Source organism: Mauremys reevesii, linkage group 5 (genome assembly GCF_016161935.1).
Source record: "Mauremys reevesii isolate NIE-2019 linkage group 5, ASM1616193v1, whole genome shotgun sequence".
Taxonomy (NCBI): domain Eukaryota; kingdom Metazoa; phylum Chordata; order Testudines; family Geoemydidae; genus Mauremys; species Mauremys reevesii.
Genome location: NC_052627.1, coordinates 123,443,036 through 123,468,480, shown reverse-complemented (window position 1 = coordinate 123,468,480; position 25,445 = coordinate 123,443,036). Strand labels below are relative to the sequence as shown.

Genomic DNA, 25,445 nt, shown 5'->3' with positions numbered 1-25,445 from the left:
ATAATGGTTGAATCTTTTTAAGAGTAAAGTAAGCCATTTTCTGGAAATATATTGCCCAATCTTAATATACTAATTTTACAGATATTTTTCCATGATGTGGATAATTTTACACTTCAATTACCTCCACATTATTCATTTGCTACTTTTAGGCCATGCAAACACATTAAATGGTACAGTGTTCTAGGAAAGTATATTGAAAAAAAACAGTCAAAATTAGGTTATTTGGTAAGAATAGAGAATGTGGCATGTGACAGGATAATAACAAAATTAGTCCCTCTTTCTGCTGCTTTTTTACAAGATAGAAAATAGGCTTGATTTAGAAGAGCATTACGATAATGCATCATACTGCATGAACAGATTTTCTGAACACTAATTGTAAATAATGAGGAAGGCATCTATAATGAATCAAGTCTGTTTCTGTTTTCCCCTACACTTCTTTTATACGCACAAAGTGAGTGGCAGGGGGGCGGAAAGAGAGGTATTGGGAAGAGGTAGGAGTGCATGCCTGCCTACTGAAAACATTTTGATTTATTCAAAGACCAAAAGTTAAATGACAGTGCCAGTCTAGGTATTTTGAACTTGCCCACAGACCCAACTCACATAATTATGATGTGACTTTTTTCAAGTCACAAGCTTGGTTTACTTGCAATAACTATTCAGTTGGTGAAAAAATGTTCACGGTATCTTTAGTACATTTTTGTAAAGGAAAAAACCCTATGTTTGGCTTTCCAATTCACTGATATTTTCATTTACACACATACTTAAAATATTTCCTTTGAGTTTTGGTTTTTGCTATTTGGGACTTTTTATTTGAGAACTCAAAGAAATGGCAATTAGCTTCAGATCTAAATGAATAAAGCATTTACATTTCAGATATGTATGACAATTCATTTCTTCAAGTAAACACTGCATTATTTTCTGTCCACATTTCTAACCTCTGCAAATAGTTTTGCACTCATTTAAATCCTGAACACAACTGAGTATATGACTAGAGACCCAGGTTAAAACAGTAAGATCTACCTTGCTTTGATCTGAATTTCTGTCCTGGGCTGCACTACTAATTGCTTTTGCAAGATGACCGAAATGTCAGTATACTAAGGTTCTTTTCTCAGTGTTATTCATGAGAAAAATATTCTTTATTCTGACCATAACTCCAAATGTGCTGTGACTTTACCACCGGGCTTTTAAAACATTTTTGAAATTTTGAAAACATGGAACTTAAGCAAACTTACATTGCTTATAGAATAAATAATCCTTTTTTAATAAGAGGAGTTTGCTCGTGGACTTTAATAATATTCTTACCCTTTGGTTTGGCAATGACTACTAATATGAAGAGGTTTTTTTCTACTATTTATATATAATATCCCTGTGCTAAATCTCCTCCCCACAAAACAACTCATTGGCTTAAACTACAGAAAAAAAATTGTAATAATTGGCACTTAGCAGCAAAAGTCAACTGATCCCTCAAATATTTCTATGAGCGTATAGATTTGTTACACCTGTGTAACCTTACTCATGTGAAGTGTTGCTAAAATCAGGTCCTTGGCTTATTCATAAAAAATGGCTTAGGCAGTAATGTCCAGTCATGCACACACTTACAAAAATCTTTTTCTTCTCTCTGTACACGTCACTAAGGCCTTGTCTACACTGGGAGGATATTGCAGACATAGTTATACTGGTACAGTTAACCGGCAAAACCCTCTTAGTGTGGATGCAATTATACCTAGGGTGACCATATTTCCCTAAACTGGAAACGGGACGTGCAGGGCTGGTCTGAGCTGCTTGGCATCACCACTCACCCCCACACCCCCGCAAACGTCCCTCCATACCCCCAATTGAGCCAAGTAGCAGAGATGGGGGCAGGGAGGAAGAGGAATGGACATGGGCTGGGATCTGGACAGCAAAGCACAGTGTGATTGTGTGAGTGAGAGTACATTTGGGCTCAGAGCCAGGAGGTGAAGCTATTGGACTACAATCCAATTAGCAGTGTGATGCCCCTTTTGGGGTTGGGATAGCAGAGGGGCGGGAAGGAGGCTCCAGATAGCGGGAAGGATCAAAGAGACTCCAGAGATCAGACCTGGGTAGGTGGGGGAAGGCTGGGATGAAGGGCTGCAATTTCAGATTTTTGGTATGGGGGAGGGGCAACTCAGCTGATGAGGGGAGAGGAACAATGGGGAACAGGTTGCTCCGGCAGGTGAAGGGAGGGGGAGAGGAGCAAGTGATGGGTCGCTCCCAGCCAGGGAGGGAAGAGAGGAGTGAGCAACAGGGGACCGGGGAGAGTGTCGCTCACAGACTGTGGTACACAACTGGGGGTGGGGGGGAGAGCAGGTGCCCTCCACCACCCTCCCTAAATGGCACTGCTACCAGGATGCGACAGAAACGGCCAACTGGAGGAGGGAAAGAAGCCAAATGGGGCGAGAGGGCTGGAGAGGGCTCCAGAGACCAGCCCTCAATGATGGTGGGTGAGGAGGACATGAGGCCGGGGTGGGAGCTCCAGGGACCGCTCCAGAGGCTGCAGGGGGAGCCATGCCACGCTCCATGCCCCGACACAAGCGGATGCTGCAGGACCCAGTCAAGCACTTACCAGCCAGTTTGCCCAGTAGGGCCCAAGGCCCACGAGGCCCATGGGTGGCTCCATGGTCTGGCCGGAGAGGAACTTGAATTAGAGCCATGACCATGCTGCCCTCTGACTGGGCTACAGAGTGAGCATGTGACATCCCATCACTCTCTGATTGGAAGGGTAGGACATAGCGGAGACACGTTGGCCAGGCTCCTGTCCTCCTCCTCCAAACATCACCAGGTTGCCCTGTCCCATTTTTTTTGCCAAAAAAGTTGCACTGTCAGGGACAGGGCTTAAAAAAAGAGGACTGTTCCGGTCAAGAAGGATATATCGTCACCCTAGTTATACCACAGTGTATAAGCGCCCTTTTACTGGTAAAGAAATCACACCCTACCTGCCATGGCTATATTGGAGTAACCTAAGGATAAGCTAATCTTAGGCTTGGTTTGTGTTAACGAGAACTCAGCTTCCTTGTCTGAACAGGTGACTGTGCAAGGCAACATAAAGCAACCTTTGCTGCTTATAAAGCAACCTGATCATCCTCTTCTAAGAGACTAAAATACACTGGGCCTGACTGATGTAAATTTTCCAAATCTCGTTAACTTCAATAGAACTAAGCTAATTTACACCTCCTGAGGATTTTTTCTATTGCATCTTCCATAGCTTAAGAAATATCATACCTGACCAGATCAATGGCCCATCTAGTCCAGTATCCTGACCCTGACAGTGCCCAGCTGCTTCAGAGGAAAGTGCACTTAGCCTTATAGTAGAATAGAATGAGCTACCCATTCAGACAGAGGTTGGTTTATGGCCAAAACCATGAGGTTTTATATTCCTTCTAGCTCCACCAGATCATCAAGTGAGAGAGACTGAGATCTGGGCCTGATATTTCACCTTCTAGAATACCAGGCTTGTCAACCATTAGTTAGTTTTAAATTCTTTCACACATGATAAGTCAGTTCTGTTCCCATAATACATAGAAGGAATGAATGTGCTACAAGGTATTTTTTTTAATGTAATAACAAATGCCAGAGTACAGTATTCTCCTCTGCCTGAAGAAAGAAGGATATAATCTAGCTGGTATAAACATAGTTTTCATTTGAAAATCAGTACTAAAAAAAGTACACAAAGCACAGTGTAGTAGACTTTTTCCTGCAATTAAGCATAGAGGTCAGCTCAGGCCTAGTTTTAAATCCCGACCTGAACCCAACCAGCCAACAGCCAACCAAAATCCAACCTGAGCCCAAGTGCTGAGTCATCTTCAGACTCAACCTAACATGAACCCAACACTTCCCGCCAAACCTCAGTCATTGCCATCTCATCACTGGTGTGCAGCCTGACAGGGGTATTCCACTCCCCATGCCTTATGGTCACAATCATTCTCTGGTTGCCTCCTGCCGGATTGGTTGATGCAGCAGTGACTGCATGCCCCACTCGTGCCTGCTGCTGCCACTGCCATCTTGCAGTGCTGTGGAGTGAGCACACTGATGAGTCTTTCAACCCACAGCACACAGAACAGTGAGGCAGCAGCAGCTTGCAGGAACAGGGCATGCAGCCCCCACCGTGGTGACCCTATGGGCAGGAGGAGGTGATCAGAGGCTACCCAACCCAACCCTGAGAGAGTGTTGGGTTGTTTTCAGACCCAGCTTCAACCCAACACTTGTGGTTGGGTCCCCCTGGGTTCAGGTCACATTGCAAGGCTCTAGTTAAGGTAACAGTATTTCAAAGATAACATAACATGACCCACTGTAGGGAGCAGCAAAGAATAAGCATATAAAATGCACAAATTAGCAGGTGTTTGTGCAGAACCTAGCACACTGGGGTATTATTTTGTTATAAATGTTAAATAATAAAAATACTGAAGGTGAAATCCTGACTCTATTGAAATCAATGCAGGTGTTCTTGCTGACTTCAATAGGGCCAGAATTACACCATGAGTATATATGCAACCCGATATAACATGTGCGGTAGCAGTGGGGCTCCGGTGCTGCTTTAAAGGGTCTGGGGCTCCGGCTGCTGCGGGGAGCCCCGGCCGCTTTAAATCACCGCTGGAGCCCTGCCACCGCTACCCTGATATAACAGCGTTTCACCTCTAACACGGTAGGGATTTTTGGCTCCCCACGACCATGTTATAGCGGGGTAGAGATGTAGATATTGGTCTTTTTTTTCCATTCTTAACTGAAGATGCATAATTGTTAAAATTAAGGCCTGCCCACTTAGCCATTGAGGTTTCCAGTGTCTACTTACCATCTTTGTATCTGAACACTGTATGATTGTAAATACATTCTAGATTACAACACCCCTCTGAAGTAGGAAAGTGTTGTTATCCCCATTTTATACGTAGGGAACAGAGGCAAAAAGAAAAACTCAGTGACTTGCCCAAGGTCACACAGGAAGTCTGTGGCACAGCAGGGAATCAGACCTGGAGTCTCAGAAGTTCCAGACTAGTAGTCTAACCATCAGACCTTCCTTCCTCTCAATGAATTGAGGGAAATAGAAAATAATTAGAAAAAATAAAAATAACATTCAAAAAGCAGAAAATGGACAAAAAAAAAGAATCAACTGGCTAAGCAGTCGCCCAAACAGGAACAAAATAAGAGTGTTACTGGACCATCTAGAGACTTACGGACATTCATTAGTGCTCTGGGTACAAAAAAAGCAGGCATACGCCACAAGACACAGGAAGGAAAAAACAAACAAAAAACAAACAAAAAAAACTTTTCCATGCAAGAAGCAAAACCTTGTGATGTAAAATGAGTAGAGTGTGTGATAAATTCATTCCTATACTACTTATTGTGCATTAGTGTCTTTCTGTTACTTGCTACAATGCTATTGCACTTCACTATTGCATGATCTTAACACTCTTTGGCCTTAATTACTTCATGTTTCAGTTTATCAAATATACTTCATGTTTCAGTTTATCAAATCTACTTTTGGTTTCACTTTTGCAGTCTAGTCATCAGAGCCATCTAGCATACTTCAGAGTGGAGCTTCGGGTGTAGATTTCGACAATGGAGATGTGGGGGAAATGGTAGTTTTATTAAATTAATAAGCAATTAAAGTGCTTATTTTGTATATTTTTAATTGAATTCTAATTCCCATTCAAGTGCAGCTTGACACAAAATCATGAGTAAAGGTTAACTTATCTAGTAAATAAGAAATACATCATTCACCATTTTCTAAAAAAAATGTAGAAATTAAGAATCTAAGTATACATTAAGCAATAACTGCATACATAAGTGTGCATGGTTACAGTGCATCCTTGTGGCTGGCAAAAAGAAGTGCAAATTTACTGTAAAGGCTAGTTGTAAATAATCAAATCAACATGCTGTAAGAGTTATACCAACCAATGGGAATGAACCTTTCTTTGAGAAAATAACCAAAACAGAACAAACAGAAAACATCATCATTAAATTTAAATCTTGCTGATTTCAATTAATCCACTCTGATTTCATCAGATAAAAAGTATGTTTTCTAGCACTAGTCATGTAATGTAAATATATGGGTTTGTACCATAAAACAAAACACTGTGTAATAGTGTCTCTTAAAATAAGCTGTATTGTACTTTTCATACTGCCATCCTTTCTTTATTTTTAAATGCAAGTGGCCACCCTAGCTATGTATGTGCAGAAGGATATGATGAAATAGGGAGTTACTAGCTGTGCCTTTTAGCTATGAACTTAGGTGGGTAAACTTGTGCAAAATGCTTAAGCAAGGCACATATATGATAGGAAGAAGAATCCAAGTGAGGAATTAGGACCAGTTTTCTCAAATCCAGTTGCAGAGCTCAAGGAAGTGAATCCCATCTTGCAAAAAAACGAGTTTAGTATACCTTAGGATGGTACATGGATGGACAAGTCTATGTAGTAACATGACTATCACTCATTTTCATTTGTTAAAAAGTGACCAGTGATTTTGAGTATCCAACCTGAGATATATTAAAAGGCCTGTTTGTCAAAAAGTGTTGAGTATCCATCCTCTGAAAATCATGTCCATAAGAACGGCCGTACCGGGTCAGACCAAAGGTCCATCTAGCCCAGTATCTGTCTACTGACAGTGGCCAATGCCAGGTGCCCAGAGGGAGTGAACCTAACAGGCAATGATCAAGTGATCTCTCTCCTGCCATCCATCTCCATCCTCTGACAAACGGAGGATGGGGACACCATTGCTTACCCATCCTGGCTAATAGCCATTTATGGACTTAACCACCCATGAATTTATCCAGTTCTCTTTTAAACGCTGTTATAGTCCTAGCCTTCACAACCTCCTCAGGTAAGGAGTTCCACAAGTTGACTGTGCACTGCATGAAGAAGAACTTCCTTTTATTTGTTTTAAGCCTGCTGCCTATTAATTTCATTTGGTGACCCCTAGTCCTTGTATTATGGGAATAAGTAAATAACTTTTCCTTATCCACTTTCTCCACATCACTCATGATTTTATATACCTCTATCATATCCCCCCTTAGTCTCCTCTTTTCCAAGCTGAAGAGTCCTAGCCTCTTTAATCTTTCCTCAGATGGGACCCTCTCCAAACCCCTAATCATTTTAGTTGCCCTTTTCTGAACCTTTTCTAGTGCCAGTATATCTTTTTTTGAGGTCCCTTTAAGTTGTCTCAGATTGCACACCCAGAAGTGCACGCACCCCAAATTACTATTCTTCTTTAAAAACCTTGGGCCAGATGCAAATCTTAACACTGTGTAAATAACATTGCATTCTTCACCAGCCAATAGTGCTATTGGACTGAATTAATAGCCAGTCCACTATAAAGTCATTGTAAAGAAATATTTATCATTCCATATTGATTAGTTCTTTTAATGAACACTATAAAAACATTTGCCCATTCTTACAATATTTGATATTTGAAGTCACCTTATTCTATTCTAACTGACAAATCCGTTTTTCCCCTAACTCAACTCAAATGGTTTCTACGACAAACAAGCCTCTTGTCCACAATTCAGTTACAAGACACGTTCAATACACAGTCTGAAATAGCTCATTCTAGAGGAAAAAAAAACAGCTTCATTTCTACTAAGAATATATACTCATTTCTTATGTCAGAAAGAAGACTGGTATATAATTTAATACGTATTGCAAAAAAAAAACAACAACCCACTACTCGTAAATATTGTTTTTTTTCTTCAAAATAATCTTGGCATTCTGAGCTACAGAGGCTGATGATTTGTCTAGTTGTAACATCTGTCATTTCAAGAAAATGAGTGTTTGTAGTAAAATAAACTTCTCTAAACTCACTTTGCCTGATGTACAGTGGATTTTTTTCATGATAATCAATTCACAAGTATGTGTCCCCCCCACCTATGAAAATTAGAAGCTGGATTGGGCAGTGAGAACTAAAGGACACGTAAATACACAAGAATACATTTACAAAACAATGCATGATGATTTAGATGTGCTAGAACCAGTATCTTCAATGGGTTTGTGAAGCCGAATCAATAGGCACCACTTGGAAAATAACTCTCAATGAAGAGCTTGAGTAATACAACTACCAAACTACCTCACTGTATCTTAGATCTTTTGTTTTCATATAAACTACAAAGGCAAATCCTGATTATATGTGGGATTATACCCTGATTATTTATTAGCACTCTGCTTCACCCTATATGAGTGGATTAGGTCCCCTATTAGGTTTTATTCTTATTAGGTAAAATTAATGTATTTGGTGTAAGCCAAATAGAAAAAAATGAGATGATTTTAAAATTGCCTAAGGTCACTTCATGGGCAAAACAATGTATTTAAACTGAAGAGATGACAACATGTTTAATATGACTCTATAGAAATTGCTTCCCTGATGACAATACATTAAAATCCTCATTGAATATTCATAGAATTTTTGACAAGACTGAATGACATATAATCCTAGCCTCGGTAAGCATTGACTTGATATTCTAACTGTCTTAGAGTAGATGCCACACTAACCAGGTCATCTCTGCATTTCTTACAAAGCCAGAAACAGCTGTACAAAAAAATTCAGTTTCCAGTTTTTAATATCATGTTAAGCTGACACAAACAAAATAGCAGGAAGAAAAAACACCACATTCAAAACTTCACTCTGTATGTGGGAAGGGGGGGACGGAAGGAACACATTGTTTATCATAACTGTAAAATGATAGACCAGAATAGTAATAATTTATTTATAGTATGGCAACAGAGAATTAGAAAAATAGCAAAAAGGATCCTTGAAATGACTTTCACTTATTGAAGTATGACCTGTGCATGATAAATAGGTAAGCAGAGTTTAAATGATGTGAAATGTGTCAATTCAGAATGCATTAGGATGCCATTAAGAGACAGGAACTTAGACATAGGAAAAATATTAAGATGGATAGATCACTTAGCAAGAGTAGGACAGAGAAGAATTTAGTTAAGGTTTTGAAAAAACAATTTACTACTGATACCCCTGTAGATCTTCTGAGATTTTTCGTTCAAGAAGTCTGTGTTATTTCTTTGTCTACTATTCTATTGACTCCTCTAAATTATAATTATGTAGCTGCTTCTGACAGAAAACAATAACCTCTCTCTTGAGACTAATACTTTTCTATTATACACACTTAAAGTAAAAGTCTTGTTTGTTAAGCAAATAAGAAAATTAATTGCGGAGATGTCTACCTACGGTATTGTTGGAGTTTGATGAATACTGTGCTTCAATCACATACAAAATATGTTTTGCAACTGGCAATTTTATAATGCAAATAGTGATTTTTAATATAGGCTTTATGTTTTCATTCCAACATGACACAAACTTTATAATGTAATTTAATAGATTTTTGGATAGGGCCATAGTAGCAAAACACTTATCTATAAAATGACACATTCTGTGCTCTCCTTACTTTGGCTGAGTCACACAGGCGCTGAATCTATGGGTGCTCCTGGGCTGCACCACCCATGCATGGAAAAAAAACTGTCAGGCGATGCCGCCTATCAGGGGTGTCGCCAAACAGCTGATCAGAGGCCCCGGCAAACAGCTGTTTGGCAGCTGAGGGAGGGACTTGGGGAAGGTGGAGAGCAGCGAGCGCAGGTGGGCAGGGCCTCAGGGAGGGAGCAGAGTGGAGGCAGGAAGAGGCGGAGAGAGGGCAGGGCCTCAAGGAGGGGGTGGAGTGGGGGCAGGGCCTTGGGGCAGAGCGGGGGTGGAAAGTAAAACTCAGCACCTATGCTGAGTCATAACTTATTCCATGAATAGTCCCACTGAAATAAATGGGACAAAAACTTGTGCAGTAAGGTACTATGAACTGTAAGGGTGGCAGAATCTGGCACCAAGTCTCCAAAACAGCAAATTACATAAAACCACTCATGATGGGTAGCATTTAAAATATACTGTCCTTTTGTCAAGCCTGGAAACAAACATTTTAAAATAACTGGACAAAAATATAAGATGGCATTACAGAATAACATATATAGGCTCAAATGGCATCGTACAATAAGTGGAACAGTGGCAAGGTTCAAAACATCAAATTGATATTATTTTGCATGTGAGCCTTGCACTGGCATCTTGTTAACAACTCTTGCCAATTTTCTCAGCCCCATGTTTAAAGCTAGTTTTGACAGAAGTCCTCAGTTGTCTATCTTCATTTTAGGACCTACCATTTACCTGTTTTCACACTATTGCCTACTCAAATTTATTTGCCATCAAGGCACCTTATCTATGGCTACCATGCAGGAAGCTAGTAATAATCCAAAAACAGCCTGGCAGAGTGTATGCCAAGAGTCTGGCGTGGCTAGCAATTCTCATCAAATCCATCATTTCCACAAAGCCTATAAACATGACAGGCAACAGTCTAGAGATTATTCTTGAATCTGGGCCTCCAAAGTGCCAGCCCGCTTCAATGCCAAACAAGCCTGCTCATCAAGAAGTGTTTGCATACTTAATAGTTTTCCTGGTCCAAACAGTTTACAATAATTTTTTTTTTATATTCAGAAGGAATGAAAAAAGTGTTTTAATCTACAGTGAAGAAACATTTGGCATTCATTAGAGGGAATTTTGTGAAGCTAGTGCTCTTCCCCATGCATATAGGTAATAGAGCTTTATTAAAAATGTGAAACTCAAAAGAAATTAAAAAATTAATCAGAGTGAGTCTTTTGGGTCTCTGTAAAAAGCTATGTATAATTTCAAGATGAAAATCTGAAATGGTTCAGCCTCAGAAAAATTATGGGCCAGATCCCCAGGTGGTGTAGGATTGGTATTACTCCAATCTGAGACAGGCTATAGATATATAAGTTTTATATCCATATAAAACATGTTCTATTTGATTGTATTGTAGAGGGAGATTTTGACAGCCCAGCAAAAAAACATAGGCCACTGCCAGTAACTGGAATATCGATTGTTATGCTAACTGCCAAAAGCAGCTAAGCAAGTAGGCCTTTGCAGCAATCTTTGCATAACTAGGCAGGCCAGAGTGGGAGGGGGCATGACCACGAAAAGTGAGCATGAGCCTGTGCCATCCTGTTTTTCTTCTTTTAAGCTGCTGAAATATCTGGCTTTGAAAAACAGGAGGAAGTCTGTTTATATTTGACTTCTGGGGTGCATTTGTCGGTGCTGATAAGACTGTGGACTCTGCAAAAACATCTGTTCAACTAATGGCTGAAAACTTCTTGTTTAACTTTTGCCTTTTTTTTTTGATTGACAAGCTATAGAACATTAACATGCATAAAGGGGGAAAAGTCTGAGTTAAGTGGACTCTTCATGGACACTTCTCAAGATCCCCAGCAGCAGACGGAAGGCTGGCCACTGGAAATCTGTCACTGAACACTAGAAGACCACTCCAGACATACAGGGTAATTATTGATTTGGGGTGCTCTAAACCTGTGACTTGTGTGTTTATGTGCTGGAGACTAAATAAAGTAAATAAAGTAAAAGCTTTAAGTGAAAGCACTTGTTTGCACTGTTTATACCAACCACTTCTCAGACAGACGTGCTGTGTCCCTCCCTTGATTTATTTCCTGACACCGCTTCACAAAGAGTACAAGATACCAAGAGCTTTCGGCTCAGAGAACCTGGGGTCCCTCGTTATTTGTATGTATTTATTCTTTCAGATAGTAAGCTCTGAGGGAGGTACTATATCATCGTACGTGATTTTACTGTTTGTATATCCTTTGGCCCTGATCCATGACCAGAGAATACTGTTGTATAAATATTAAGTAAGAATAATAATCACTCACATAAAAGATGGTACTTCAAAACTTAAAAGCACTGAACAATACAAAGCAGGTATAACTTTTCTTCTATAGTAAGTACACAGCGAGCTACATTATAAATAATATCACCTTCATTATCATTTTTGTCTATTCCACCCAAGTATCAGGGGTGGCTCTAGGTATTTTGCCGCCCCAAGCACGGCAGGCAGGCTGCCTTCGGCGGCTTGCCTGCGGGAGGTCCCCGGTTCCGCAGATTTGGCAGCAGCCTGCGGGAGGTCTGCCAAAGCCACGCGCGGAACCAGCGGACCCTCCGCAGGCATGCTGCCGAAGGCAACCTGCCTGCCGCCCTCGCGGTGACCAGCAGAGCGCCCCCCGCGGCTTGCCGCCCCAAGCACGTGCTTGGTGTGCTGGTGCCTGGAGCTGCCCCTGCCAAGTATATAGGTAGAGCCCTCCACAGATACAAAATTTGTATCTGCATCTGATCCATGATCTGTAAAAATAGTCCACAGATTTGCAGGCACTATATACAGGTTCTCATAGGACAGTCATCATAGTAATATTTGCGCCTCTGAGTGCTAACAGCAGGGCGTTTTTGTAATATATATTTCACTATTTGCTTTTGGTATACTTTGGAAATACAAATAGGTTGATCAAGTAAGGTAAACATCAGCTATTAGTTTAGAATATAAAGAAAATATTTTTTAAAAGCACTGAGTAACTCTTGCATTATACACCAGCTTAAATAGCTGATATCTTCTGATCAGGAGCGGATGTACCAGGAAACAAACTGTTCGGTGGCACAGGGCCCCTGGTGACAGGGCGCCCCCCCAAAATGCAGGACAAATCTCATCTGACAACCTGCCCCCAAGTCCCAGCCGGCAGCACAGCAGGGCTTAGGCAGGCAAGCTGCCTGCATGCTGGGTCTGGTCCCCCCATGCCACTCCTGGAAGCAGCCGGCTGCTGGCATGTCTCTGTGTGCTCCTGGTGGCAGGGAGGTGGCTCTTCCCCCCCCCTGCCCCCATTCCCCTCCTGCACCCCTGCCCCAGCCCAGAGCCTGCACCCAAACTCCCTCCCAGAGCCTGACCCCTCACCCCTCTCACACCCAAACCCCCTGCCTCAGCCCAGAGCCTGCACCCAAACTGCCTCCCAGAGCCTGCACCCCAACCCGCTGCCCCAGTCAAGGTACCTCACGTTATTTTCATTTACTTCTCATGACTTATAATATAGGAGGAGGAAGAAAAAAAATGAAAAGGGGGGGGAGAACAAATGTTCTTTTTTTGGCTAGGTCTCGGGGGGGGGCGAAAATGAAGCTGCTTACAGGCCCCTCTAACTCTAAATCTGCCACAGCTACTGACCTGTCCTTGGTTAGGCTGACCTACACGGAATTTGATTCCAACAATGCATTAATTTCCTGCTGAACACAGCATTGCCTTCAATAGGGAAAATCTATTTATTAAATGGACACTGACAACTCTGCTTTAGGCTTAGAACAGTTTTTAAAATTAACTTCGGAATTTAAATTCCAACTTGACACGAGAAAAAACTGATTTTTAATCCAATTTTGGTTTCAGAATGAATAAGCATTATTCTGTTTGGTAGAATAAAACACTAAAACAAACAAACTCACATTTTCCTCAAACCAGTAAATGGCACTTTAAAAAAAAATTCCTTTTGTAAAGTAAGCAAAGTCTGTTGTCAAATTACTTGTTAAGAATAAAGTTACTCATAATAGTTTCCGTGGCAGCGGAAGCAATAGTTAAGGCTGAGTTCTATTCAATATTGTAATCTCAAATTGCTGGGGCTGACATTTCTCCATGCTTGTATTATGGGCTGGATTCTGTCTGCTGATAAAGCTTATTTTGTATTACAGTAAACAGGGAATTAACGCAAAAATTAATCACTTTAAAATTAAGTGAGACAATGAGTATGGCTTTATCGCTGTCAATATGTGCTAAATACTTATGCTAAACAATCTGTTCCACCTTGCATTTTGCTGTGAGGCTGGGAGTACCTTTCTCAGACCTGAAGAGCTCTGTGTGACTTGAAAGCTTATCTCTCTCATCTACAGAAGCTGGCCCAGTAAATGATATTATCTCACCCACCTTGTCTCTGTAATATCCTGGGACTGACATGGCTATAATTACACTACATACTTCAGAGAAAGACAGTTGAGGACCCCTCGGGGAGATGGTTCTATTATCATACAAATTCACTTTATTCTGACCCATTGGGATGCAAAGGAGAGCTGACACCTGGGCAGGTTTAAAGAGTTTTTGAAATGCTGAAGGAATTGAAAAAACAAATCTTGATTGGATGGTGCATATCTGTGTTTTACATTATAATGTCTCCAGTGTCTGTAATATTGGGAAAGGGACAGAGATTAGATATTGCATCTACATAAACAGAATATTATTTATAGAATTTATGACTCCATAGAAAACATGCACCTACTATGGTAATGTACGAGTCATACACAACACTTCAAAGTAACATCAAAGATTGTTAGGTATATAAATCAGAAATGAGAGAAAGGAGGATGACACACAAGTGCGCACATTGATTAGAGATGGGCTTCTGAGAGATGGTGATTCTAACAGAAGGTGAGTGGGAACTAACCTGAAGGTGGAATGACATGAACCGCTGAGCTTGAAGATGTAAGTAGTTATTAATTAAATCATGCTGACTATACGCAGACAGTAGTTAAACCTGTAACTAACTGCAAGACTGTACCTAACTGAGTCACACTATTGCCCAGAGTTAGATTAGAAATAATTTTATATGGTATATTTTTTATTTAATCTGTTTTTCTCTCTGTCTAAAACTTTTCTTAAAATCTGTTTGACCTTGAACTGTTTTAAATGATAAATTTACTGTGGTTCATTCTAATGTGAGGTAGAGGGGACTCTGGACCTAAGCATTAAGCTTGGCTTCTGAAAGGCACAGACCAGGCTCCTACACCATAAAGGCTCTGGCTCCAGCTCTGGCTTCAGTCAGCCAATAGCACAGAAAGCCTACAGAAAACAGAGGAGAGGTGAGTGTGAGGAGCTAAAGTGACCCCTCTCTCACCCACAGGAGATAGACAAACTCCAGCCACTAGGCCACGCTATCCTACCCAGGGAGGTGGATTTGAGGGACTCTGGCCATTAGGCCATACAGCCCTGACATCGGTCTTACTATCTCCCCGGTAGACACAGGGAGGTGAGGTTAACCTCACCCCCTCACCCCCGAATCAAAGGGGTTCACAAGGTACAAAACCTGCCACAGGGTCAAAATGAAGTCAACAAATAAAACTTGCTTTGCTTAAATCTGACCCAACTCTATAATTGTGGGTTGAAAAGTTTAATTCAAATATTATTAAATTCACATTCTGCTTACCAGAGTGTGGAAAAAATAGTGAGGGTACTGGAAGTGGAAAAACAAACAGAGGGAGACTAAAAAACAAACAAACAAACAGAATAAAAATTCTAAGGATAAAAACTGTTTATAGAGCACCAATTGTTGCAGCCTATTGCAGATTCTTCTGGGGGGACTTGGATGTGTTCTTCTATCCTTAATACAAAAAACACAGATTTCCCTTTAGCTAAATACAATCTTTGGTTGTTTAATCTGAATTACCCTGATTTAAACACAAACAACAACATTGGTTTAAATTACAATTATAAAAAAAGTTTGTGAATGATGTGTGAATTCAAGAAATAGTTTATGAAGACAAAAAAACTCTGGAAATCTAAGAGCTTATTTTCAGCACAAGAATAATTCACATTTTACATATATAGTATTGTCTAGTTACACTTTTATTGTTCACTGTAAATCTTTAAACACTATATTACTAACAAGCACCAGTTGTGCTAGTATAGGAGTTAACATTGCAGAGCCAGAAGTTTGTCTGCTTCATTTCTAAGCCTTAAAAATCAACATGAATTTTGTCTTATATATAACAAATATATTGTGTTATTACATTAGCAAAGTTTGTCACTTATACAATGTGAAAACATAACCACAGTAAGTGGACAGAAGAACATCTCCTGTGAACGCAGTGCACTGAAGACACTGGGGAAAGTCAACCTAAGCTATGTCGACTCCAGGAAGCCACAACTCATCTCAATCATGCAGATTTGTGGGGCTTCATAGAAAAGGGAATCCCATTCCATGCAGACACATGCATCTTTCTGCAGGAATGGCAGTTCTGTTAATCCCCTGCCATGCTGCCATTGAATGGGTCCGCCTGTGGCTGGTCAGTGGCAACTTTAAAGGGAGACAATAGAGCTCCAGTGTATTACCTTCTGTCACAACATTCACAATGAAATCCTCAAGCTCTCCAGGATCAATAGCTTGGAAAAGGGGTTCACACCTACTCCACTCCCCCCCCGAACCATGCAGTTGGGCCTGTCAAGTTAACACAATTGGGAAATAGGCGGCCCAACTCACTTTGGCACCTGTAAGCCTTTTCCTCTGGAGGCCTGAGACAGTAATTGGTTAGTGACGCAAAAACAGCTTCTTCAAGACAAAGCATTGTTCATTCTTTCACTCAAAAATTGAAGAGTTAAAACCTCAAAGGGAAACAGGCAGGCTGAAGCCAAGAGATCTCATAGGGTTGCCATCTATGACAACCCAATGACAATGTCATTTTCTTAAAATTACCCTATTATAAATCTCCCAGATTGCTTTTAATAGTCACCGGGAGATCCATACCGATTCTAGGAGACTCCAGGCCAATCTTGGAGGGTTGGCATCCCTAAGTCCAACTGTGGTTGGACCTCATGCTTCCACTCAGAGTGATGTACAGGAAACCAGGCTTGTCAACTGAAGGATGCACTCAAGAAGAACAAAAAGGGTTCTGTGGTGCAGCTCACCCAGTAACTATGATAGGTGGTGATCCTCCTGAGTGTACTTGATACTACAGCCTTAGCATTTTACACTTAATATCCTGTATTATTCTGGCTATAAAATTGCCAAAGAGATGGAAACCATGAAGCTTGACAGACATGCTCAACAGCATCATCTTTCTTTCTTTATCCTCCTTCAACTTCAAGTGCATAGGGCAGCTATCAGTTTTCAACATTTATTGCAGTCTTATGCTGGTCTGTTCAGACTTGTGTGTATCATGTTGATGGATTTGGCTTTTTTCTCTATTCTGCATAATGTTTCTCTCTGTCACCCTCTCTCTCTTCCCAGGTGGTGTCCACATTATCACTTGATGTGGAGTCATGTTGGTGGCATCCTTAAAGCATGTTCTAAATATGTCTATCATTGTCTTTTTACCACATTTGGTGCTTTAGTTTGGTTTGCTCTACTTAGTAGACATATGTATAGTATTTGCAGCATATAAACTGATATGAATCCTCTAGATTACTGGACTTGTATCAGTCATGAGGTGTTCACAGCATATTTTCACAGTCAAGCAAATGGATTACAACATACTTATTTAGTAGTAATTGATGTATCTGTTCTGTTTGAGTCAGTGCCCAAGGAAGTTGCTACAGGTCATCACTGAAATGGTGGCAAGTATTTGAAACTTGTGAGATTCTATTAATGCTTGTCCCTGATATTTTCATCATCTAGAAAGCTATCTGGTAAATCTACTGTAGGGGACAAGACTGGATTCTCTCTCATTTTCTTTGGCAGTGCTACTGATTATATTCAGGAAGAATCTCTTGTAGGGAAAACAGTACAAAACTTCCCAGAGCAAATCAGTATGCTCAGCTTTATACACATCACATTAGTGATTTAGTAACATTTGTTTATACACCACAAAGATCCCTGCAAGCAGCTGCATGAAACATCAGATGAGCATAGTATAACACAGTGTCTAAAGCAGGGGTAGGCAACCTATGGCACGGGTGCTGAAGGCGGCACGCGAGCTAGTTTTCAGTGGCACTCACACTGCCCAGGTCCTGGCCACTGGTTTTGGGGGGGCTCTGCATTTTAATTTAATTTTAAATGAAGCTTCTTAAACATTTAAAAAACCTTATTTACTTTACATACAACAATTGTTTAGTTATATATTATAGACTTATAGAAAGAGACCTTCTAAAAACGTTTAATGTATTACCGGCACGCGAAACCTTAAATTAGAGAGAATAAATGAAGACTCGGCACACCACTTCTGAAAGGTTGCTGAACCCTGGTCTAAAGTCTATTCTCTAAATTTGATGTTAGTTCAGTCTGTAAAAGACTGGATGCAGAAGATGCTGCAGTTTTATATTTGAATCTGCTAGACAGGAAACTCCTACAGTTTGCCTTGGTTATGGACTTGAAGATCTAATATGTCTTTTCTATTTCTTTCTATTATAAGCCAACATTTTAAAAGTCAAATGAAATGCCTATGAATTTTTTGTTATTCAAGCTTCCAAAGAGGGAGAGGGAAAGAGAGAGAAAAACATCTTCAACCTTTTGGCAGTGTCCACTGCATTAACTGTCCAGATAGAATAACCACCAATCAAGAATGCAAGTTCACTGGGAAATGTATTTAGACACTAATAAAACAAAACCATTTAAGGGGATTTAAAGGCAATCAAAGACCATCTCCCCATAGCAGGCTAAAAAAGTCTCAAATATTCTACAGTAGCTAATGGACAAAGCATAATGTCAGGCAAGCTTAGTTGTGTTATGAAAACACTGACCTTCCATTCAACTACCAAAGACAAACCACCATCAGAGACGGGACTCAAAGACTGAGATCATGGAAGCACTACAGAAGAGAAAAATATAAGTCAGTTAGGGAAAATTCAAGTTCAAAGCATTACACAGACTCTAGTTTTTAAATGTCCTCACTCTCCCATCCTTTTTATCAACACAGGAGACTCGCTTAAGTAAACAGAAATCTTAGCCCTGATAAAACAAATCACTTGTGTCTTCTTCACTCTTCACCCAGCAGGAGCTATAAGGAAAACATCTTCATATAGTCCAATAGGCCTTTTACTTCTATGCCCTCTTAACTTTGTAGCCTTGTCTACATTAAAGAACTTTTACAAAAATGTGCTCTTACTGGAGAGAATCCTGAAGAAAGCAACAAAACAAAAATAAAAGCTTTAGAAAACCTGACCTATAAAGAAAGGATTAAAAAACTGGTATGTTTAGTTTTGAAAAAAAGACGGCCCAACAAGTCTTCAAATCTGATAAGAGCTGTTATAAAGATGAGTTGTTCTCCATGCTCACTGAAGGTAGGACAAGAAGTAATGGGCTTAATCTGCATCAGATTTGAGTTAGATAATAGAAAAACTTTGTAATTCGTGTTAGATATTTACGCTCTGGAATAGGCCTCAAATCAGATAGGGATTCCACAATCATTAGAGATTTTTAACAACATATTGGACAAATACCCACAGGTTGAAAACCATTGGAAGGTATCTGCAGACTACGTTTAAGATTTCCAAAGGAGTCTGCACCGCCTTTTGACATTTTTCAGATTGAAAACCACTGGTCTAAGTCTATTTGGTCCTGCCTCCGTGCAGGGGGCTGGATTTGATGATGTCTAAGGGTTCCTTCCAGCTGTACATTTCTAGGATTCTATTTGCTCCCATGTCAGCTCCATCAATGTATACATGATTAGAACTCCTAGTGTAGGTGCTACTCCAGGTCCCAGAGATGTGTTCAGCACTGTGTCAACTGGAAGTAGGTGGGGAAGAGTCAACTGTGGGTCAGAAGATGAGAACTTTTTCTCGCTATCATCTAGATCAGTAATATTTGAGGTAGGGTAAAAGAGCTAACAGTTTCTCGTGCTTAATGGCCACACTGGCTCCTAAGACAGAATCCTAGACATGGGATTGTGATCCCTATTGGAACTTTGAATTGCTGTCAGGATATGATGCTCCTCACTTGGGTTTACATGGGAAGCAAAAAGGGCATAGTTCAGCCACCTCAAAGAAGCTAATTAGGTCTGATTCAAGAAGGATGTCATCTCTGGTACAAAAATATCTACCCTGTTCCTAACTGTGGGTTGGAAGCACCTTTGCTCAGAGGAAACTGCTCTGTTATCTGAACATCTTTTTGAAATGAGACATTTAAGTGATCTCCAGCGCATATGGCTCCACGAAGAGCCAGAGAAAGCCTCAAAATCAGAGTGAAAATTCTCAGCTTGTTCAAGCATGATTAGAAGAGCAGGTAACAGAGACATGTAATAATTATCTGCACGTGACACCTATGGGCATTTTGTTCTGGTAGAACCCATCACAGCTCAGTGGATAAATAATGTAAACATGATAAGTTGCCATAAATGGTTCAAATATACAAAAGAGAAAGATGGCAGAGCAATTTCACCCTGACTTCCTCCAGCAGAGGAAGGAAGCAACACTGCCCTGTGGAGGAAAAAGGGAAAATGTTAGCCAGCAGGTGGGTGCCAAAAAGCTCTATTCTCATTTGCTGGTATCTGCCTATGAAACATACAGAGGATGAACTAACTCAACACTCTTCACTAGTTTAGTGGGTCACAGAAGGCAAACAAATATACTCACTCCAAACTTAGACCCTTTCCAACAAACCTTCACTGACACATTTTTAAACTATGAATTTTATGTACTATTCCAGGTTTATTTATTAATAAACATTAACACAGTTATCTGAGATGCTCTGTGATGATCCCTGCAAATCTGTGTTCTGTAGTACAAATTAAAACTACTTCTCAAGCATAAGATTGGGATTCTAATTCATAAACTGAATGAATTTTAATTCATGGCTAATTACGTGAAATTTAATTCATAATTCATTTCATTTTAACTCACAAATTCTCATTCATAAAGAGAAAGTGTTCACCTGACTTCCATATCGCAAGTCAATATTGTTAATCCCTCAGGAAATCACCACTACAAATCTCCTTTAGGGCTTCTCTATGCTACGGGGCCTACAGCAGCACAGCTACAGCGCTGCAGCTATGCTGCACTAACCCCATAGTGTAGATGCAGCTTACAGCAACCAAAATGGTTTTTCCATCACTGTAAGTAATCCACCTTCTCAAGCCACGGTAGTTAGGTCAATAGAAGCATTCTTCCATCGACCTAGATGCAAATATGCTAAGGGTAGGTCAGAATACCTATGTCGTTCTGGGATATAGTTATGTTGATTTAAATTTTAAGTGTAGACCAGGCTGTTAAGTGTCTACATAAATAGATTTTAGGAGTAACATCTGCATAGAAGCGAAGCATGTTTCTAAACAGTTGTCAATGTGCTAATTCTTTAAGAACCAAAGGAAACGGATATTCAGGAAGTTTAATCAGCTAGGCTATTTTAATATTTCTAGCAGTAATTCTGAAGTTGTGAACCTGAATATTTGAAGCATGTATAAAGATACAGAAGCTGCTAAGAAAATCAGGTTTGACCTTGGCTAACAAGTCTTATACTGAAAAAAAACAAAACACAGAAGGTGGTGGTGGTGGTGGTGGTGGTGTGTGTGTGTGTGTGTGTGATTTCTTTCCTTCTTTATGAATGACCTCATGAGCCATTCAAGCCCTCCACTGAATGAACAGTGGTCTCAAGTAGCAGGTTTGAGTTACTATAAATGGGCATTGTGTATTGTATATAAACAACCATTTTTGCAGATTTTTATATTTACAATACTGTCAGTGAATATTTAAAAGAAGGTTTGGGCAGCTTGCATATTCATTTATGTTATCTTGGGGCAACATTTATAATTAACTTTCCTTAAAACCCTGATGTTATTGGTTTCACCATATTATTCCCAAACCACACTGTACAATCAGAAGTAGAAGCTGGGCTGGGAAAAGATTTTCCAGCTATGAGTCCTATGAATAATATAATTAATTAATACTTTTCATTTAGAATCATAGAATATCAGGGTTGGAAGGGACCTCAGGAGGTCATCTAGTCCAACCCCCTGCTCAAAGCAGGACCAATCCTCAACGAAATCATCCCAGCCAGGGCTTTCTCAAGCCTGACCTTAAAAACCTCTGAGCAAGGAGATTCCACCACCTCCCTAGGGAACCCATTCCAGTGCTTCACCACCTTCCTAGTGAAAAAGTTTTTCCTAATATCCAACCTAAACTTCCCCCACTGCAACTTGAGACCATTAGTCCTTGTTCTGTCATCTGGTATCCCTGAGAACAGTCTAGATCCATCCTCTTTGGAATCTCCTTTCAAGTAGTTGAAAGCAGCTATCAAATTCCCCCTCATTCTTCTCTTCTGCAGACTAAACAATCCAAGTTCCCTCAGCCTCTCCTCATAAGTCATGTGCTCCAGCCCCCTAATCATTTTTGTTGCCCTAGGCTGGACTCTTTCCAATTTTTCCACATCCTTCTTGTAGTGTGGGGCCCAAAACTGGACACAGTACTCCAGATAAGGCCTCACCAATGCTGAATAGAGGGGAATGATCACATCCCTCGATCTGCTGGCAATGCCCCTACTTATACAGCCCAAAATGCAGTTAGCCTTCTTGGCAACAAGGGGCACACTGTTGACCCATACCCAGCTTCTCATCCACTGTAACCCCTAGGTCCTTTTCTGAAGAACTGCTGCCTACCCATTCGGTCCCTAGTCTGTAGCAGTGCATGTGATTCTTCCATCCTAAGTGCAGGACTCTGCACTTGTTCTTGCTGAACCTCATCAGATGTCTTTTGGCCCAATCCTCTAATTTCTCTAGGTCCCTCTGTATCCTATCCCTATCCTTCAGCATATCTACCACTCCGCCCAGTTTAGTGTCATCTGCTAACTTGCTGAGGGTGCAGTCCATGCCATCCTCCAGATCATTAATGAAGATATTGATCAAAACTGGCCCCAGGACCGACCCTTGGGGCACTCTGCTTGATACTGGCTGCCAACTAGACATGGAGCCACTAATCACTACCCGTTGAGCCCAATGATCTAGCCAGCTTTCTATCCACTTTATAGTCCATTCATCCAGCCCATACTTCTTTAACTTGCTGGCAAGACTACGGTGGGAGACGATATCAAAAGCTTTGCTAAAGTCAAGGAATAACACGCCCACTGCTTTCCTCTCATCCACAGAGCCAGTTCTCGTCATAGAAGGCAATTAGGTTAGTCAGGCATGACTTGCCCTTGGTGAATCCATGCTGACTGTTCCTGATCGCTTTCCTCTCCAAGTGCTTCAAAATTGATTTCTTGAGGACCTGCTCCATGATTTTTCCAGGGACTGAGGTGAGGCTGACTGGCCTGTAGTTCCCCAGATCATCCTCCTTCTCTTTTTTAAAGATGGACACTACATTAGCTTTTTTCCAGTCATCCAAGACCTCCCCCAATCTCCATGAGTTTTCAAAGATAATGGCCAATGGCTCTGCATTCACATCCACCAACTCCTTTAGCACCCTCGGATGCAGCACATCTGGCCCCATGGACTTGTGCTCATCCAGCTTTTCTAAATAGTCCTGAACCATTTCTTTCTCCACAGAGGGTTGGTCACCTCCCCCAATGCTGTGCTGCTCAATGCAGAAGTCTGGGAGCTGACCTTGTTCGTGAAGACAGAGGCAAAAAAAAAAAGCATTGAATATATTAGTTTTTTCCACATCCTCTGTCACTAGGTTGCTTCCCTCATTCAGTAAGAGGCCCACACTTTCCTTGACCACCTTCTTGTTGCTAACATATCTGAAGAAACCCTTCTTGTTACACAACATTTCTTGCTAGCTGCAACTCCAAGTGTTATTTGGCCTTCCTGATTTCACTCCTGCATGCCTGAGCAGTATTTTTATACTCCTCCCTGGTCATTTGTCCAATCTTCCACTTCTTGTGAGCTTCTTTTTTGTGTTTAAGACCAGCAAGGATTTCACTGTTAAGCCAAGCTGGTCGCCTGCCATATTTACTATTCTTCCTTCACATCGGGATGGTTTGTTCCTGCAACCTCAATAAGGATTCTTTAAAATACAGCCAGCTCTCCTGGACTCCTTTCCCCCTCACATTATTCTCCCAGGGGATCCTGCCCATCAGTTCCCTGAGGGAGTCAGTCTGCTTTTCTGAAGTCCTTGGTCCGTATTCTGCTGCTTTCCTTTCTTCCTTGCATCAGGATCCTGAACTCGACCATCTCATGGTCACTGGCTCCCAGATTCCCATCCACTTTTTCTTCCCCTACTAATTCTTCCCTGGTTGCGAGCAGCAGGTCAAGAAGAGCTCTACCCCTAGTTGGTTCCTCCAGCACTTGCACCATGAAATTGTTCTCTACACTTTCCAAAAAACTTCCTGGATTGTCTGTGCACCACTGTATTGCTCTCCCAGCAGATATCTATGTCATCCACACTTTATAAGCCTATGAGAGGTACAGAAGTATTAGAATTTTAATCATATCGATGGGGAAACTGGTTATTTGAATTGCTCACAATCACAGAGGAAGTCTGTGGCAAAGCTAGGAACAGAACTTAGATCTTCTGATCCACTGTTGTGCATTTTAACTAACAGATGATTTTTCCCCCTCATCTCTGGCAGGAAACTAAGAAATGACAGTCTGTAATTCTTATTTCCATTTTGGTTGTTCTGCCATTTCTCCCCAGGCACAAGATTTTAGAGGGAGCAGATTGGCTCTGCTCCATTCTTCTCCCCTCCCTCCCCCCCAGCCGTCTCCGACTCACCGGGTATAGTGGCTTGGGAATTCCTTTTTTATTTTCGGATTGCATCTGATCCATATTAAAAAAAACCCAACTCCACAAATTTGGCATAACTTCACAAGACTGGCAGTTTCTTCTCAAGAAAGTTCTAGAACTAAGAACAGTTATTTTAGCTAAGGGCTATTAGCCACTGATGAGCAAAGTGAGGAAGGTTGGACAGCACCTGCCTCCATTATGCATTGATTTGAGCACAATACCATCAAAGCAGCTCACTTTCTTCATTACCAAACCCTAAATAAAATACTTTATAATTTTTTTTTTACATTTGGAGAGAGTAATCCCTGTGATTGTTTCAGGGAAGATTATATATTAGAGGGCTGGCAGCTGAGGACACAAGCTATGCTATAACAAGGAACATAGTTTTTGATGTTTTTAATTTTGCCTGGACAGACTCACTACTTCTGAACTCTGAAGCTGAAAAAGCAAACTGCCAAACCATAAGCATATCTGGTAAAGAGGCTCTGTAAGTCCAATGTCGCTTTACTTAGCTTTGATTACGCCTACATTTCATCATTTAACTGAGAATGCATTATGTTCATTAAAAATCATTCTTTCTGATGCTAGAAACCCTCTCCATACAACACACAATGTTAAAAAAAAATGACTGATCACCCACTAGCTGACAAGTACTGTATGTTAGTTCTTGTGAGTTAAAATGAGAATGTGTGTTTCACGCTTGTTTGCTTGAATGTAATTTGAGTTGCACAACAATTTTTACCACTGTGATTCTCACGTATGGTACAAAGAATATCCTGCTAAGTATTGTAAAATGTGTAATTACTTGAGTTAATGTTGATTTAACTTCTATTTTAATGTTCAAAATCTCAGATTAAGGGATCTGGAAAAAAAAAAAAAACCTAAAAAACTTCAGTGATGTGTTCCTCATTAATGGACTAAAAATTGCAACAAGTCCTCAATAGCTGCTTAAGCACTCACAATGACTCAGTTAACTACAGAACAACATAGATGACAAAACATCGGTGGAAAGGGAATCTTTCCAAATATACAATACTTGGGAAGCCTGACGGACAAAGAAATTGCCAACACTCTTTACGAAAGCTGAATCCAAGAAAGAAAAACTGAGGCATTAACACAGTCCAAAGAACATTATTCTCTGGAGTCTTTGTAGGGATATGCTTTCACTGTCAGCAGGAGCTCAAAAAGAAAAACAGACTAACA

The 25,445-nt window shown here is 40.7% G+C and overlaps 1 protein-coding gene across 2 annotated transcripts in view; it reads right to left on the bottom strand.

The window, feature by feature from the left end:
• CTBP1 (C-terminal binding protein 1) overlaps window positions 1-25,445 on the bottom strand; it is a 274,979-nt gene that overhangs the window by 143,543 nt on the left and 105,991 nt on the right. Inside the window, exon 1 of one of the 2 annotated variants that reach the window (XM_039541239.1) lies at window positions 18,330-18,351. The exons of the other annotated variant lie outside the window; for it this stretch is intronic. Within the exon in view, the coding sequence (XP_039397173.1) occupies window positions 18,330-18,336 (7 nt within the window). The 5' untranslated portion in view covers window positions 18,337-18,351. Of the gene's footprint in view, window positions 1-18,329; window positions 18,352-25,445 lie in introns of those variants that run through there. 2 annotated transcript variants of the gene reach the window in all.